Raw genomic sequence first — 18,666 nt, forward strand, 5'->3', positions numbered from 1 at the left:
AGTGTCTTTGCCCCCTTCTAATGGCAGGTCTCCAGAAGAGATTTATGTGGTTGCTAAATGGAATTTGCTCAATTGGTAAGATATGTGCTTTTAGCACTGAAAGCCCCATCTTCCAACTCCACCGTCAGTTTTATATAGGTTGATTTTAAAAGTGGTGTCTAACGTGGGGCTCGAATGCCAGAAGATCTGACAGTCTTAGGAAGAACTTCTTCAGGTGGGGGATGCCTGCAGAGAGGGTGAGTCCTTATCTCCTTCTATTGGCTGAAACGAGATTTTCTCCCCTATTCGCTGCTGGATTCAGCCATGATCTGGGGGATAGGGATGAGGATCATACTGCTTAGTTTTCTACAGCTATAATTATAATATTTAATCTTTTTTTTTTATGTCACATTTATGTGTGGAAGGAAGATAGAGATGGGAGAAGAATTCCAGATTAAATAATTGTTTACAGATAAATTTTAACGAAGAGAGCTAAAGCTGGAAATACCTTACTCTTTACAACAAATTGATGACACATTGGAGGTATGTTAGAGAATGATAGAAACTTAAGACATTCTCAGGGAAAGACTCCTTCCAAGCATGCCCAGTAATTATTACTTCACATAAAGGTTCCTACCGTTTTTCCATTTCATCTTTCTTTTGTGTAATATCGGCCATCATGTCACTTGCTGTGGGCAACCTGATCTGCCCTAGAAGGGAAAAGCCAGAGTATGAGCAGAGATGTGTCTGGCTCCTTCAGGAGGGGGATCAGCCATTTCCAGAGAGAGCTCTGTGTGTGAGGGATGGGGGAAGTCGTTGTTTCCTACAGGAAGCACTGCACCCTGGGCTGGGAAGGCCGTGATGACTTTGTGTCCCCAAAGTCCAGAGCTTGGAGCTCCTGGAGCACAGTGGGCAGCCAGATTCTGTGAGAGATGTGGCGGTAAGACAGTCTATCTTCAGGCCTGCTGTCAGGGGAGGGGCCAAAGGGGGCAACTGCCCAGGGGCTCAGGCGATTTAGAAGGGCCTGGGGCCCCCGGCCGCTGCCGTGGTAGCACGCCCAGCAGCGCAGCCGGCAGAAGCTCACTGGGCACCAGCAGCACAGCCGGCAGCAGCTCACTGGGCACCAGCCAGCAGAGGCGCAGCACAGTCCAAATATCAGGCGGACCATGTCCACACGGGCGCGGCTTGTGCGTGCGTGCACCAGCTGCCGCAAGTGATCCAGCTCCGCACCCATGTGGCGACACCACACCGGGCCTGGGGGCCCATTGACTGTTCTGCTCTGGGGCCTGGAATTGTTATCGACGGGCCTGTCTATCTTTGTCAGGGACCTGCCTGGATCTAGAGTTGAGATTCCTTCCCCACAGCTTCAGTACTTCCTGTGACTCCTCTCCCCCATTTCCTGGGATCACAACGCTTCCATGCTTCCAAAATGGGAGGAGTGAAGGCCCAACCACCTCAAATACTTGGGATTGAAACAGCACTATCGAGGAGAGGGACATGGGCTGGCTCATCATCATGGCACTCATACGGGTACTGCTGCCACCCGCCAGCCCAGGGACTGCACAGCTCTGCTGAATTCAGCTAGTACCATGCCAATCCAGCAAGGCTCTTTACTAACACAGGCTTAGGGTTTCGGAGAGCTCTATAGTCCAGAGACCCCGGGCTATTTCCTGCATTTTGGTTCACGTACCCTTGAACACTTGTGTGGCCAAGCGACTCTGGAGTTCTGCAAGGGGCATGATGGCCCCCAGTGGCTGGATGAGACCAATGAAAGCCAGAGTTGGCTTCTCCAGGTGAGGAGGGAAGATGAATTTATACAGGGAGACCTGGTTTTTGACCACTTTGACACAGTCCTGGAGAAAGGGGAAAGAGAAGCTGTATCCCGTAGCAAAGAAAACTGCATCAATGTCCTCCTCTCTGGTGCCGTCTTCGAAGATGACGCCAGTTTCAGTGAACTCCCCGATGTTCGGTTTCACCAGCACTTTGCCAGAGATGATGCGGTTCGGCAGGTCATCGTTGATAGTTGGGTGTTGGCTCGTAATCCTGCATGGCAAAGAGAAAGTGTGTCAAGATCTGTCTGGGCAAATGGCGTACCTCTGAAAGTGGGGGAGGATCAGTGCGATGATCAGGTCTCCTCTCCTTTGTTACTAGTCTCAATGTTAGAATTTGGCTCAGGCAGCACAGCCGTATTACTAGCAGCATGAGTGCAAAAGGCTATTTGAAGATGCTTGGTGTCCATTATGGCTCCAGTAGCGTAATGGACCCTTAAAGGGGGCAGAAACAGCCTCCTGAGGTTACCCCCAGGCAGGAGGTACCGCCCTATGGCCATTCTTCCCAATGGTCACAGGAAGGAGGGCATAAGCTCTGAGGATGCTCTAACATACCCTGTCAGCTGGGTTGGGCCCTTCTTGGTGCCAGAACACAGGAAACACAAAATTACCCTCCCACCCCTACCCCAAGTTCAGTGATGGTGGAAGGGAGAAGTCAGGACCTCAGTCTTTTATATCTAAAGCCAATGATTTGTCATCCTGCCTCAGCAGGCTGAGGTGTTTGAAAGCACCTGTGCTGAGGCCTTAGACCATAGTGTGCGTGGTTGAATCTTGCATTTACGATGTTCTCTGCCCATTGGTTAACCATGGATGTAGGCAACATCTGCTTGAAAAAGGCTTTAAACCTGGTGGAGAGCACTATGTCCACAGGGTACCCTTGCTCCGCAACACGATTCAGCACCCATGCCCCACGCCTGGTGCTGAGGAAGACCTAGACAGTGGAGAAAGAGAGCTCTCTTGGACATTGACACATACTGTACTGGGTCACACTACTTGGCACTTCATGGCATTGTCAGGGATTGTTACGGTCATGAGTTATTATCTGCAATAGGGTGAGTAATACAGGCCCCAGCTGAGATCAACTCCAGTGTGCTGGACACTTGTACAGCCACATTGTGAGGGACGTTCCTGCCCCAAAGAGCTGACAGTCTTAATCTTCATCCCTGCCCACTCGGCCCTGGTTCCCACTGGCATCCCCCCACGCATGATCTCCACTGACATCCCCTGCCTCCGACTCCCAGCTGTAGTCTCACTGGAGGTTTTGGGGATCTCAGAGAGAAGCCTGGCTGGAACTCTTAGGAACCTCACTGAGCTGTGACCTCGGTCCCTGGCTGTGTAACAGAGCAGGCTGCACATAGCAGTTGTCTGCTCTATGCCCGGCAGGGTGCAGCCAGTGCTTAGGGCCGACACTGCATTGCTATCTGTGGGCTCTGTGGTGTCACGGTCTGTGCTGCCCCATTGCTGAGAGCCCTGCTGTCAGGCTCTGGCTGGACATCTGCCACGCACCTAGAGAAGGGAGTCTACGGCTGTGTGCAACCCCAGCGAATGGCACTGTGGGATCACACAAAGGACAGGCCTCGGCCTAGGACAGTTTTGGAAACGACTGGCCCATGCTCCCAGATCAGTATCCTTAACCCAGACATCACTGAACGTTCCTATAGGGGGCGACATGTCTCATTACAGGGACCTTCCCTGACCCTCCACTTCTGCTGTGCATCCTGTCACTGCTAGACACACTGATGCTCTGGGATGCCCTGGGGAACGCTGGGCTGCTAGTGGGCAGCTGGCTGGACCTGCTGTGAAAGGGCTCTGGGCACTAGTGACCCTGTTCTCCTTGTTAAACCTTGCCACCTTTTCTTTCATCTGCCCATAGTTCTGTTTCCTTCCTCTGCATTTATTTCCCCTGCAGCTTGTGCCCAAACCCTCTTGTATTGAAGTGACTGCTCTAGTCTTCAAACCAAGGAGGCTCCTGACATCTTTCAACACAACACCCAGCTCTTCCCTGGCCACGTCTGATTTCCTGCCATCTCTGGTCTCCTGCAAGGCTGGTAGGGATGTCACTGCGGGCACCTCTCAATGACTCTGTGCAAGGTTCAGGTAGGCAGGGACAGATGGGCTAATGAGGAAGTGGGACATGCTACTTTGAGGGCACAGCATTGTGGATAACCTGCTGGTCGGTGTGCGTTGTGTCCCACCCTGTACCCAATCTACAGCAGCTAGGACTCTGCTACAGTCCCTAGCTGTAGCACTGGTCTCTCTAGCTCCTGGTGGAGTGTAGCTCTGGAAGGGCCTAGTTCCATCCCTGCTGTAGGCCAAGATGGCAGCTGCCAAACAACTAAAAGCTGTAGGCAATTTCCTATGTCCATTACATCCACTCGGTAAGTGAAGATTGCCCATGATGACGCTTTGATACTAACTCTGATGAACCGAATAAACTTTCATATCTCCTCTCTGCATTTAGGGGCTGCTTCAAATGAGAGTCTTTCCATTGACTTCAGCAGAGGTTGGGTCAGGACCTTAGTTTAGGTGTTTCTGGGGTTTGTGTGGTGGTGCGGTGTATTGGTCAGTGCTGCTGCCTTTAGCCTAGTGAGGTGGGGGGTGCTGCACTGTGCCATGAACGAGAGAGCCGTCCTCTTGAACCAAACCTGATCAGCTTCATGGCTGAGCTCCACGGCCAGGTCCCCTCCTGAATTGCCAATGCCGATCACTATGACTCTCTTCCCCGAGAATGCCTGAGGGTTCTTGTAATCCCTGCTGTGAGAGTAGCGGCCTTTGAACTTTTCAATCCCTGCCAGGAGAGAGCGGAGCAGCTTAGGCTCTGGGCAGTACGGGTGTTTGGCCTGTGTCTTTGCCCACTTGAACATTGTGGTTCTGGAGTTCAACACAAACAGTGAGGTGGATATCCCCTGTTTAAGGGAGACTGTATGGGTGGGGACCAGAGTGACATTCTGGGCTGCACCTCTAAGCGGTGCACCACAGACCCATCACCCCAGGGGAAAGGTTGAGCGAAGATGGACTGAAATCAGTCTTGCACCTTTCTGACCCTGAGCTGCTCTGGGGGGCTGGAGATGCCCCTGGTCTATCTAAGTTATGGCAGTTCCCCACGTTCCCCTATGAACCACAGTGCTGCATGCTACATTTCCATCCTGAGGCTAACGCCACTGTCAGCCTGTCCCCTGGCACGCCCCCCAAGCTGGGGATTGTACAGGCAGCCATATAGCCATCTTCTGCAGCGTCTGTACCAGAGGAACTGTCCCCCAGCTGGAACCGAGGCTTTTGGGGCTCTCTACACTGCTCTGGCCAGGTACCCAGTGTATAGGAGCTGGTGTGTGGGTTGGAGCCTTGCCTCAGAGTAATAATGGAGTGCGAGGTGTGGGGATAAGGAGCAAAGAAGGGAAGGGATAAAACGAATACAAGAGACTCTGCTGTAGCAGCTAAGCTTTCAGGGGAGTCTTCCCTCCTGCCCCAGCATAGATTCATAGACTTTAAGGCCAGAAGGGACCATGATGATCATATAAGCTGACTTCCTGCACACTAAAAGCCACAGAACCTCACCCAACTGCTCCTGTAATAGACCCATAACCTCTGGCTGAGTTACTGAAGTTCTCAAATCGTGATTTAAAGGCTTAAGTTACAGAGAATCCACCATTTACACTAGTTTAAACCTGCAAGTGACACATGGCCCGTGCTGCACAGGAAGGTGAAAAACTGCCAGGGTCTCTGCCAATCTGATCTGCGGGGAAATCCTTTCCAACTCCAAATCATAGAATCACAGAATCATAGACTTTAAGGTCAGAAGGGACCATTATGATTGTCTAGTCTGACCTCTTGCCCAACACAGGCCACAGAATCTCACCCATCCACTCCTGTAACAAACCCCTAACCTATGTCTGAGCTATTGAAGTCCTCAAATCGTGGTTTAAAGACTTCGAGGTGCAGAGAATCCTCCAACAAGTAACCCGTGCCCCACGCTACAGAGGAAGGTGAAAAACCCCCAGGCCTCTGCCAATCTGCCCTGGAGGAAAATTCCTTCCCGACCTCAAATATGGTGATCAACTAAATCCTCAGCATGTGGGCAAGACTCATCAGCCAGACACCCAAGAAAGAATTCTCTGTAGTAACTCAGATCCCACCTCATCTAACATCCCATCACAGGCCATTGGGCATATCTACTGCTAATAATTGAAGATCAATTAATTGCCAAAATTAGGCTATCCCATCATATCATCTCTTCCATAAACTTATCAAGCTTAGTCTTGAAGCCAGATATGTCTTTTGCCCCCACTGCTTCCCTTGGAAGTCTGTTCCAGAACTTCACTCCTCTGATGGTTAGAAACCTTTATCTAATTTCAAGTCTAAACTTCCTGATGGCCAGTTTTATATCCATTTGTTCTTGTGTCCACATTGGTACTGAGCTTAAATAATTCTTCTCCCTCCATGGTATTTATCCCTCTGATATATTTATAGAGAGCAATCATATCTCCCCTCAACCTTCTTTTAGTTAGGCTAAACAAGCCAAGCTCTTTAAGTCTCCTTTCATAACACAGGTTTTCCATTCCTCGGATCATCCTAGTAGCCCTTCTGTGTACCTGTTCCAGTTTGAATTAATCTTTCTTAAACATGGGAGACCAGAACTGCACACAGTACTCCAGGTGAGGTCTCACCAGTGCCTTATATAATGGTACTAACACCTCCTTATCTCTACTGGAAATACCTCACCTGATGCATCCCAAGACCACATTAGCTTTTTTCATGGCCATATCACATTGGCGGCTCATACTCATCCTGTGATCAACCAATTCTCCGAGGTCCCTCTCCTCCTCTGTTACTTCCAAGTGATGGGTCCCCAGTTTATAACAAAAATTCTTGTTATTAATCCCTAAATGCATGACCTTACACTTCTCACTATTAAATTTCATCCTATTACTAGCACTCCAGTCTTACAAGGTCATCCAGATCCTCCTGTATGATATCCCGGTCCTTTTCTAAATTGGCAATACTTCCCAGCTTTGTATCATCCGCAAACTTTATTAGCACACTCCCACTTTTTGTGGCAAGGTCAGTAATAAAAAGATTAAATAAGATTGGTCCCAAAACCGATCCCTGAGGAGCTCCACTAGTAACCTCCATTCAGCCTGACAGTTCACCTTTCAGTAGGACCCGCTGTAGTCTCCCCTTTAACCAGTTCCTTATCCACCTTTCAATTTTCATATTGATCCCCATCTTTTCCAATTTAACTAATAATTCCCCATGTGGAACTGTATCAAATGCCTTACTGAAATCGAGGTAAATTAGATCCACTGCGTTTCCTTTGTCTAAAAAAATCTGTTACCTTTTCAAAGAAGGAGATCAGGTTGGTTTGGCACGATCTACCTTTTGTAAGACCATGTTGTATTTCGTCCCAGTTACCATTGACCTCAATGTCCTTAACTACTTTCTCCTTCAAATTTTTTTCCAAGACCTTGCATACTACAGATGTCAAACTAACAGGCTACCAGGATCACTTTTTTCCCTTTCTTAAAAATAGGAACTATGTTAACAATTCTCCAGTCATACGGTACAACCCCTGAGTTTACAGTTGCTGGTTCAGCAACTACTTGGTGAAGGAATCCATCAGCTATCGAATCCAGGAAAATCTGAGCCCTGTTATTATTACTAGCACTTGTCCTCCAGTCTATATCTGGGAAGCTAAAGTCTCCCATGATCACACAATTCCGATTAGTATTTACTTTATTAAAAACATTAAAGAGGTCTCTATCCATATCCAAATCAGATCCCGGCGGTCTATAGCACACCCCAAGCACTATCCCAGGGGAGGGTGTAGTAGCTTTCTTCCCCAATGTGATTTTTGCCTAGACAGACTCTGTCTTATCCATTCCATCACTTCTTATTTCTTTACTATCTACCTCATCACTGATATACAATGCTACTCCACCACCTTTGCCTCTATTTCTGTCTTTCCTAAACAGCACATACCAGTCAATAGCTGTAGTCCAGTCATGACTACTATTCCACCATGTTTCTGTTATCTCTATAATATCTGGTTTCACTTCCTGCATCAGTAGCTGTAGTTCCTCCATTTTGTTACCTAGGCTCCTCGCATTGGTGTACAAACATCTTAATTTTGCTGTTTGGCCTCGCTCACATTCTTTACCCAATTAGGCACAGACATTCTACCGCCAGTATCACCTATTAGACTGGTATGTACACTATCCTTCCTCCTTGTGTCCATTCTCCTACCCATGGCTGTATCCTTTCTTACTTCGTTTTCTTCCCTCTCAATGTTAAAATCTGGCGTGGAGATTACCTGGACATCTTCCAACCATCTCCCCCAGATTCCTAGTTTAAAGCTCTATGGTGATCAGTTGAACCCTGAGCATGCGGGCAAGACCTACCAGCTAGACAACTGGTAAAGAATTCTCTATCAGTAACTCCTCCCATCTAGTGTCCCATCACCAGCCACTGGAGATGTTTGCTGCTAGCAGTCGTGTATCAACTATATGCCATTGTAGGCAGTCTCATCATACCATCTCCTCCATAAACTTATCAAGCTCCGTCCTGAAGTCAATTAGGTTTTTTGCCCCCACTGCTCCCCTTGGTAGGCTCTTCCAGAAATTCACTCCTCTGAGGGTTACAAACCTTTGTCTAATTTCAAGCCTAAACTTGCTGATGGCCAGTTTATATGCATTTGTTCTTGTGTTCACACTGGCACTTAACTTAAATAACTCCTCTCCTCCCACCCTAGTATTTATCCCTCTGATGCATTTATAGAAAGCAATTATATGTTCCCTCAGCCTTCTTTTGGTTAAGCTAAAAAAGCCAACCTCTTTGAGTCTTCTCTCATAAGATTCCCCTGATCATCCTAGTAGCCCTTCTCTGCACCTGTGCCAGTTTGAATACATCTTCTTTAAAGATTGGAGACCAGAACTGCACACAGTATTCCAGATGAGGTCTCACCAGCGCCTTGTATAATGGAATGGTGCTAACTCTCCCCTGTCTCTACTGGAAATGCCTTGCTTACATTCTAGGACTGCATTAGCCTTTTTCACAACCACATCACAGTGGTAGCTCAGTCATCCCACGATCAATCAATACTAGATCTTTGTTCTCCTCCTGTTTCTTCCAACTGATAGCAAAAATTCTTGTTGTTAGTCCCCAAGTGCATGACCTTGCACTTTGCAGTATTAAATTTCACACGGTACAGATTGGCTTGTGGCTGGAACACCAGAGGTTCTGAGTAGCTGGAGTGGCAGATGGGAAGGGGCACAGGCTCAAATGAGTTTGTGATCAGGAAACAGTTTTGCCAACCCCAAAAAGCAGTTTGAGAGGTTCATAAAACTCCCGGAACTCAGCACCCCTAACAGGAAGGGAAGAGTCTGATACCGCAGTGCTAGCTGAAACAGCGAAGAAAGTACTTTCTTCCATGAAGAGAAGCCAGACAGCCATAGAGCAGGGCTTCTCAAACTGGGGTCGTGAGGTTATTACGTGGGGGGTTGCGAGCTGTCAGCCTCCACCCCAAACCCCACTTCACCTCCAGCATTTACAATAGTGTTAAATATTAAAAAAATGTGTTTTTAATTCATAAGAGGGGGTCGCACTCAGAGAGGTCACCAATACAAAAGTTTGAGAGCCACTGCCATAGAGCTACATGACTGCTGTATCTGCTCTTCTTCCCTCACTGGCATGTTCCTGAGTGGCTCGGTGTATCTGCTGTGCTGCCTGTGGCTTTGGAAGCTACGTAACGATTTGGGCTTTGTGTCCTCTGAATTGCACCTTTCAGGATGTCCCAGCACCAGCCTGGGAGCACATGCTCATTGCTTTCCCTCTACTTATCCCTTTGGAAAGTCACAGCTCATCTAAGGCCCTTTCCCTTCCCGCTCTGCGACATACCTGGGAAGGAGTCCAGTGGCAGATGGGCGTTGGTGTGATGGCCGGTGCAAACCATGACCCCATCAAAGACAGCTGACTCCTGCTTCCCCTCAGACTCCGTGACAACATCCCACTGGCCCGTGGAGGAGAAATCCGGGCGCTTTGTCACACTGACCACAGTGGTCTGGTAGGAAAAGGGCACTCACTTAGCTGGCACCAGGAAATTTCATCCTTGACGCTAACCTCCTCCCCGTGCTTGAGTCAGCAACCCAGCCAGGAAGCACAAGGCCAGCACACAGCTGGGACCAGCAGCAGGAGGCCAGTTGGGCTCTGCTGGGTTTTGCCTCACAGCGTCTGCAGATTCACTGGCTCCTATAGGGAGTAGGGCTATGGCAGCTCCTGGGACCTGGGCTGTAACTTCTGCCAGGCAGCCCCCAGACAAAAGGATCTCCCTGTTCCATGAGTGTGAGATGTTTCCTCATTCGGGGGGAGAGGAGCGGGTTCTTTCACCCAGGTCTTTCACCACCTGTGCATGCATGTGCGTGCGTGTTCACACAGAGAGAGAGAGAGAGAGAGAGAGTCCTATCCCTGCTCGCTGGGCCAGCTCTCCTCACCTTGAAGCGGATGTATTTCAGAAGGTCGAAGTGCTCGGCGTACATGCGGAAATACTTCATGATTTTGGAGTGGTGCATGTAGTTGGGGAAATCGGCCGGGATGGGGAAGTCACTGAAGCACATCATCTCCTTGGAGGTGTTGATGATGACAGATTTGTAGATGCTGGCCCTGCCCTCTTCGGGATTCTCCTGCAGGAGCGGGAGAACATGGACACTGCTTTTGAATATTGACTCTGGAAAGTACAGCTGTAGCAATGAAGGCAGCATGAAAACATAGGTGGTGTGATCTCCCCTAATACAGTTGTTGCCGTGGCAGCCTCCCTGCTCCGCAGAACTATACCTTGAGCATCCTATACATTTCTCTTCATCTTTGATTTAAAGCACCTGCTGACACACATGACACGTCTTTCCCTCTACCCCACCCCCATCACATGCACAGCCTCAGCCCCCACAAGCCCCTTCTCACCTATTGGACACACACAAACACCCTCCATGCCCTGTGTTGACACCACACCCTCTGGAAAGCTTCTTCTGGTGGCATTTGCCAGCATGTCCCTGTCTCCGCGTGATGGTGTGAATGATCCACACCGAGGGTGTGGCAGGGAGAGAGATTTGCAATCGACGTGCACAAACGGGAAGCCCTACAACAGCCTGGTGAGGGTGAGCCACGCAGCAGAAGTTCACTGGGGCAAAGGAAGCTGGAGAGGAAGCCTGTCATTGCTGTGGACTCCTGCCTGTCTGTGCCCCTTGGACGTCAGTCAATGTTTTGCCACTGAATTCAGTGGAAGCAGGATGGGGCCATCTGTCTGAGCGGAGCCTGAGGATTCCAGCACCAGCGCTGTGGGAGAAGCCTTCACTCACCTGTGGAAGGAACATTGTCCCATTTCTGGATAAGTCTGGTTTGTTCTTCTCCAACCTAAAGGATTCGCTATGAGCTGAAGCTGCACTGACCTTTCCCCTCCAGCCTCCTAACAACCCGATTGTCAGAAGCAAGGGCCTGATCGAAAGCCCATTGAAATCAATGGGAGTCTTTCCACTGACTTCAATGTGCCTTGGATCAGGCCCTAAACCAGAGCCACAATTGCACTCTGAGTGAGGTGACTGCATGCTCCAGATAGGTGGAAAAGACCCTTGCCATCCTCCTCTGGGCAGAGACCTTGTTAATACCTGCACACACCCATGGTACTCTGTATATGATAAGATTCCAGGATTGTCACTCTGAATCCTAGAATGTCTGCTGTGTCAGTGTGAAGTGATGGAAACAGCTACAAGCATGGCGGAGAGTTCTTCTTGCTCACACTATCACCAGGTTCAGACATCGCTGCGACTGACAGTCTGTTACCATCCTGCTTTTAAATTTCTCAGCCATTTTTGGCTTTTTTACACACAGAGGGACGTTACAAACTACATCTGTGTGACAGCATGGGCTTTCATCTAGTCGAAATAATAATACGATTTGATGAGTAGATTTCAGTCTCTTTGTTCTGGGTTTGTACAGCACCTGGCACAAGAGGGTCCTGATGCTTGACAGTGGCTGCTTGGTGCTGTTGCAATACAAATAATAAATAATAGCCATAATTAAGAAAAGCACCCAAACTCATGATGAACTCAAACCTACCTTGAACCTCCAGAGCCCCCCGATATCTTCACTTCTCTCAAAGCAAATGGGCTCCAGCCCATCATCCAAACAGCATTTAATGGTGCACAGTCCACTAGATCCACTGCCGATGACTGCAATCCTCTTTTTGGCCATGGCCATCTGTCTCAGGAGGAGGTGCTGAGAGTCGTGGAGGGATCCTGGGAAGTGAAAACATACCTCTTCTTTTCACGTGATTTACATCTTTACCACAGGAAGAATCCCTACAACTTCTGCATGAGCCAAGCAGTCCAGCAAAGGCATCCCACCCAGAAATGGCTTTGTTCTTTGGATCAGCCAAAGATACTAAACCACAGTAAGCACTTGTCTCCATGAGGAAGTTATTCTAGAAGAAGGTTGAAGTGAATATAAAGGGCTATAGCTATTCCGCAGTAACTCTCTGTGTGGACAATTGTATCTCGGAATAAGTGTGTCCCCAGGGAGACCCATTCCGGAAGAGCTATAGTGGGATAGTTATTCCTGGACAGCTATTCTGGTCAGTTTTCCTGTGCAAGCAATCCTAAGGCTCTTTGATCTGGAATGATCATGGTAGGTTATAAACTGTTCCTAGCAGGGACTGTCTCTTCTTTTATGTCCTGATCACGTCTGGGGTCCTTAGGTGCTATTGCACAGGTCTAAGAACAAAGTAACCTAAACTTTATCCGCTTGTGGACACGGACACTCAGTTTATTAGAACTGCGCTTGGCAAAATATGTCACAGGTTGGTGACCATGGTTTTCAGTACAAGATGGCAACAAATGAAAGCTAACACAGAGCCGTGTAACAGAGAATAGAGTCTCTCTCTATGCAACTCTTTTAAATCCTAACTAATGCAAGTCTGCATACAACATGTCCAGTCCTCTTAGGAATCTTGCTAAAGAAAGATTAAAACAGGTAAATGTGGGTTAAGTAAGGCCGGTGTGAGGAATATGATAATACAAGATTAAGCACAAAGGGGACATCTATATTGCGGTCATGGGATGTGATTGCAGATAGGGTTTTACCCAGGCTTCCAGGCAGGCTTTGCCACAGTTTCACTGCTCCAATACCTGAGCTAGCTAGATTAAAGCTAGCTCGAATATGTCTGCACATGCTGCAGTCACACCCCGTGTTTGCAGTAGAGACATACGCTGTGATGGAGAAGATTTATTTAGTGGAATCCAAGTGGGTAAAATGGGCATAACCTGAGGAAAAGACAAATGAGGTTAAATATAACAACATATTTCTGGCAGTGAGAACTACAAAACCACAGAGCAGGGGAAACGATAGAAGTCCCATTTAAAACTGGACTGGAGAATGCAATAAAAAAAAGTACCATAGGAAAAAAATCTGACTCTGGTCTGGACTGAGAAGCAGGGCTGGCTCTGGGCACCAGCAAACCAAGCAGGTGCTTGGGGTGGCACATTTCTAGGGGTGTCATTCCGGCGCCGGCCCCCGCCGCCCCAGCTCGCCTCCACTCCACCATCGCCGCTCCACCACCGCTTGAGAGGGAGGGGGGAGAAGCGGAGCGGCGGTGTGTTCAGGGGACCAGGCGGAGCGGAGGTGAGCTAGGGGTTGCTGCGGGGAGCCGCAGGAAGCAATGGGAGGGGGGAAATGAGACACACCCGGGTGAGGAGGCGGGGCCGGGGATTTGGGGAAGGGGCGGAATTGGAGCGGAGACGGGGGTGTGGGAGGGCACGGAAAAAAAGCGGCGGCGGTCAAATTTTTTTTTTTGCTTGGGGAGGCAAAAATCCTAGAGCCGGCCCTGCTGAGAGGAGAGCGTGGGAGTCTGGGTAAGCTGACTTCCTGGGTCTTATTTCTGTCATTCTTAAGGAAGATTGTTGTGCAGGAAAAGGCTGCTGATCAGTGCTCACTCTGAACAGAAGGAGCACCATTGCCAGAGACAACATAGACACATTTGGCAGGCTATACCCGGGGTGAAAGTAAGCCGGTACGCCCCGGTACAGCGTAGGGGCAAGAGCCGGTGCACCGTACTGGGGCAGCCCGTCTTCCCCAGGGGGCAATTTAAAGGGCCTGGGGCTCCCAGCAGTGGCTGGAGCCCCAGACCCTTTAAATTGACTCCAGAGCCCCGCTGCTGGAGCCCTGGGGTAGCGGCTGCGGGACTCCGGCGGCTATTTAAAGGGCTCGGAGCTCCCCTGCTTCTACCGCCCCGGCCCTTTAAATAGTCGCCGGAGCCCCACCGCCGCTGCTCCAGGGCTCTGGGGGCTATTTAAAGGACCAGGGCGGTAGAAGCAGGGGAGCCCCAGGCCCTTTAAATAGCCCCCAGAGCCCTGGCGTAGCGGGGGCTCCAGGGGCTATTTAAAGGGGAGGGGCTCCAGCTGCCTCTGCTGCCCTGGTCCTTTAAATACCCGCTGGAGCCCCGCCACTTCCCCAAGGCTCCGGCGGCTAATTAAAGTAGCGGGGCAGTAGAAGCAGGGGAGCCCGGGCCCTTTAAATAGCCCCCGGAGCCCCAGGCTGCTGCTGCTATCCCAGTGGGGGAGGGGGGTGAGGAGGAGGAAGAGAAGGAGGGGGGCACTTACCATACAGGGTGGGCTGGGGCTGGCTCTGACCCCCTCAGCCCTGCCCCTTCCGCCCTCGGGCCCGCCCCTTCCAGGGGCCAGAGGTGGCCCCAGTGTACCAGTAAGTCACTCAACTTACTTTCACCCCTGGATATACCTTGCCATAAATCTTCCACTGGCTTCAACCTAGCACCCAGAAGGACTGCATAAACCCTGGCAGGTGCATCTTCTCCGTGCCTAAGGGCAGGATTCCACAGGCAATGTTGTGTGTGGGCTGGGGACAAGCAGTGGAGTCCATAACTGTGTAGGATGCAATGATCACAACACCTTGTTTAATTGGCACCTTACCAATGGCTCAGGGAGTGCCTCTCTCCTCCTGTCCAAGGCAGGATTTGTTTAGAAAGCTCATTTTTCCTGAGGAAGATGGACGGCAGGGTCCGGTCCCAAAGATTTGGGAGGACCAGCTGTAGTCACCTGAACAGGATATGATGTTGAGAGAGTGCTGGGCACCCACCCTCTGAAATCCAGCACCTTTAAGGTGTCTCTAGTCAGGCTGCCAAAATGAATAGTCACTTCTAAAACTCTTGGCCATGCTGTAAAGCACCTACTATCCCAACAGACATTGAAGACCCACAGATGCTAGGATTCTACAATCCCTTGGCGCTGTTCCTTAAAACTCCCTGGCCAAACCCATAACTGGACACTCCTGTGCTATTCCACACTACACTGCACCTGCTACAGAAACAGCACCTAGGTAAGTCACTCCACGTACCTGCTCTCCCGAGTAGCTGCTGGCTCAGCAGTGCTGCCAGAGTCCACGCAGTCAATTTCTGCCTTCTACCCTAGAATCATATCCTTTGTTCCCCCGTTATAGGAGGGAGCTGTACTCTTGGTCCTGTATAAGTAACACATTAACTTGGCATCTGTTAATTGCTAACCCAAGATTTACCTCCATGAGTTAAAAAATAATTTCCTTACTTGCAAAGACCAGACACTTGTCAGACTAAATCGAGTGTTTCACTAACTCATGGTAAATGAACACAGGATTTTACTCAGCGCAAACTATGGGGGTATTTGAGGAAGGACGTGCTAGACATTTAGTGAGTCAGCTGTGGGGTGCTGCTTGTGGTGTATGGACAACGTGGTAGTGGCAAGCGTGTGCCTCTGCACGGAGAAGAAGGTGCGTAGTGACGGATGGATTAATTTTTCATTCCCATGCATGTACTGTTATGCTGGAAGGTGCAATGGCTACCATCAGTCACAGACCTGGTTAACAAACAGGTGTCCGTGTGTACCAATATGCACTGGCATATGAGTCAAAGTTTCTCTCCAAGCGTTTGTGCTAATCAAACCTGGTTGCACAAATATTCATGGAAAAATGAACAACAAACCATACAAACAGGGATCAAACCAGGAGTCAGAGCTCCCCACGGTGTTTACAGAGAACTTCCCCTGTTCATCCAGCTCCAGTGCCCAACTCCCTTGTACCCCTCTTCCGTTACAGACAGAGGCTGCAGGGGCTTCCACCTGGTGAGATCCTTGTCCATCTGAGTGTGCAAGTGATTTGGGTCTTCAGATAAAGCTTCCACCCAGCTCTAGTGATGAGGTCGGAAATGGTGATGTCAAGATCACCAGTTCCTCTGGCAGGAGGAAATTAAGGAAATCTCTGCCCTTCTCATGCACGTGGTATGGCCTAGAAGGAAACACCCCCCTTCTCCCCCAAATAGGGATACAACAGCTGCTGCAGAGACCTGCTGGCTCCACACAACAGTGAAAAAATCCCTATCAAACCCAAATACTCTGCTGCCCACACAGTTACCCCCGGCAGGAGAGAGAACGAACCCACATGTTAGTCATGTCACTTAATGCACGCTGGGACAGTGCTCAGATACGATAGTGGCGAGGGTGGTATAGGAACCTATAGCGAACAGAATGGAGTTTTCAGGAGCAGGACACTTCCTGTTGGGTTGCCAGAGCCTCTACGCTTTTGGTTCATCATAAAGGTTTATTTCTCTTTCATTCAAATGCATCACCTTGGATAACGAGTTCCTCTAAAGACTTGCCTCCCCTCAATAACATTTTCAAGAGTGCCTAAAGTGACTTTAGGAGCCCAAGTCCCTTTTACCAAGAGTTATCTAGCCATCTAGGGGCCCAAATCTCACTGCAAGTCAATCTCGCTGCACCTCCCATGTGCCTACATCACTTGAGAATAAGACTTAGGCTACTAAGGCACCTAAGTGCTTTGGAAAATGGTGCTTCCTATATACACTGCTCTACCACTCGCTCCCAGACAACCAAATGCATGGGAGGCATCAGCACTGTATGAACAGCAGCTGGCTGAAGCTAATCCCAGTGAAGATTGAGGTGAAGTTGGTGGGGACAGTGAACATCTTCTAGAACTTCTAGCCACCAGGACAATGCCCTGTTGAAGGGTGTCTGCCTTCAGATTATCAAATTGGTCTGCAACACTGGCGTACCCCTGGACTTTGCTGCCAGTCACACAGACAGCTACAGCATAGGAAAGGCTGGCCTGGCCAGGCAATATCATCTCTTCCTCTGGAACTTGGCCCTGGAGATTTACAGAGTTTTGAGCTCCTGGTTTAATGATCGCAGTGCAGCATCCCAAGGGATGAAACTGCTCCAAATGCAGCAGCCCACTTAGTTAGCACCCAGGGCTGCTGAAATTACATGACCTCAGTGCTTCATTCCCTGTGCAAGGTCCCGGTTGAATATTGAGTCCAGTTTGAGGCTGCTGCCCTGATGTTCAATGCCCTTCATGAAAATGGCCCAAGCTATGTAAGGGCCTAGGTCAGTCTCCATGACTGCTACATGTCACTGCCCATTGCCACCCACATGGGTGAGTCCAGGGAGTGTTGGAGATGGCCCTCTCATGGCAGCTGGTCCATGAGTCTGGAACAGGGACTGAACTTGCCAGAAGCCTATCTTCCCCAGAACATCTGGAAGGCACTCTGCTTCGACCTAGCGTTCCCACGGTACCTATATGCCAGAAGAGCATGGTGGGTGCCCTGTGCAGCACTTTTACAGCCTGGGGAGCATCCCACTGTGTGCTAACCAAGAGAGTGGCTCTGTTGGTCCCATCTGCAAGCATGCCCAGGGGGAAGAGCAGACAGGGTTGTGGGCATAGTGGGGCAATGGCTTGCCTGGCTGTGCATAAATATGATCTAGCAGCCCGTGCCTCTGCCTTGGATGTGGATTTCCCATCCCCTTGTGCCTAAGGGGTGCATCCAGCATTCCCAGGGCGTGCGCATCATCCAACACCAGTAGAGCCACTCAGCACAAGGGCCCTAGCAACACTTACAGACAGCCAAAGGCCCAGTGATTCCCCCAGGGCAGGGTTAGGTCACAGATGAACCACAACTGGAGGAAGAACTCCAGAAACAGGGCACAGGGACACTTGGTGACTTCTGCCTACTTACCCTAGGGTCACACACATTGGCCCACTTTTGGCCCAGCTCTTCCAAAACACACAAGACATTTCATGATACAAACATGCCACATTCCATTCCCCTGGCTGCAGCCCATGTCAGCACAGCTGCGATTAGAACTGCTCCAATCATTTGTTGCAGACAATTGTTTCATTGCAGTTGGCCTATTTTCTCTGTGCTCCAGCACATCCTCCAACATGCTAATGCTGTCACTGATTGAGGAACAGTCTTTATGGATTATGCCAGCCCACAGGGGGAGCTTCGTGCCTTTGTGGTGACTCGGCTGCTGAGCCCCTCCAAGAGATACACATTAAAATACCTCTGCCCTCGCCAGTGATGCAGAATGCTGGGCCCCCTGCAGACCTGCTCCCAACTTCCACTCCTGCAGTTCCCTGCGCCTGCTCATGGGACCAAGCTCTGACATGCTGTGGAAGGTCACGGCCGGTCATCCACACAAGCCACTGCTGCCAGGTGCATTGGCCCTGCCCATCTGTGTGATCACGTAACTCCCCTTCGGGAATCTCCCCACTGGTTTCCCATCCAGTATTGTATCACATTTACGCTTCCTGTCACCACTTCCAAGACTCAGTAAAACTCTGCTGCTCCCGACTTACCCTCCCTTATCAAGCTTTGCATTGCCTTGTCCCTACCAATGCCCTTGTCCACCCATCTGTGGATCCTTCACAATCCCCTTCTCCCCTGCAACCCTCAGATGCGGTCTGATCTCATCCATAGGCCCTTCCCACGTCCACAGCTCAGTCCCTCTTACAGAGCCACATTGCATCTTGTGCTCCT

The 18,666-nt window shown here is 49.9% G+C and overlaps 1 protein-coding gene across 3 annotated transcripts in view; it reads right to left on the reverse strand.

The window, feature by feature from the left end:
• Positions 1-18,666, reverse strand: part of LOC144269028 (flavin-containing monooxygenase 5-like) — a 32,687-nt gene that overhangs the window by 2,368 nt on the left and 11,653 nt on the right. The window contains exons 2-10 of one of the 3 annotated variants that reach the window (XM_077824476.1): positions 15,198-15,320; positions 12,932-13,111; positions 11,910-12,088; positions 10,292-10,480; positions 9,699-9,861; positions 4,454-4,596; positions 2,540-2,739; positions 1,670-2,022; positions 617-689 (exon numbers count right to left, since the gene is read on the reverse strand). In XM_077824476.1, the coding sequence (XP_077680602.1) occupies positions 617-689; positions 1,670-2,022; positions 2,540-2,739; positions 4,454-4,596; positions 9,699-9,861; positions 10,292-10,480; positions 11,910-12,088; positions 12,932-13,019 (1,388 nt within the window). In that variant the 5' untranslated portion in view covers positions 13,020-13,111; positions 15,198-15,320. The remainder of the gene's footprint in view (positions 1-616; positions 690-1,669; positions 2,023-2,539; positions 2,740-4,453; positions 4,597-9,698; positions 9,862-10,291; positions 10,481-11,909; positions 12,089-12,931; positions 13,112-15,197; positions 15,321-18,666) is intronic. The other 2 variants (XM_077824478.1, XM_077824477.1) reach the window with 2 other exon arrangements.

The sequence above is a fragment of the Eretmochelys imbricata genome, chromosome 8 (assembly GCF_965152235.1).
Source record: "Eretmochelys imbricata isolate rEreImb1 chromosome 8, rEreImb1.hap1, whole genome shotgun sequence".
In the NCBI taxonomy this organism is placed as follows: Eukaryota; Metazoa; Chordata; order Testudines; family Cheloniidae; genus Eretmochelys; species Eretmochelys imbricata.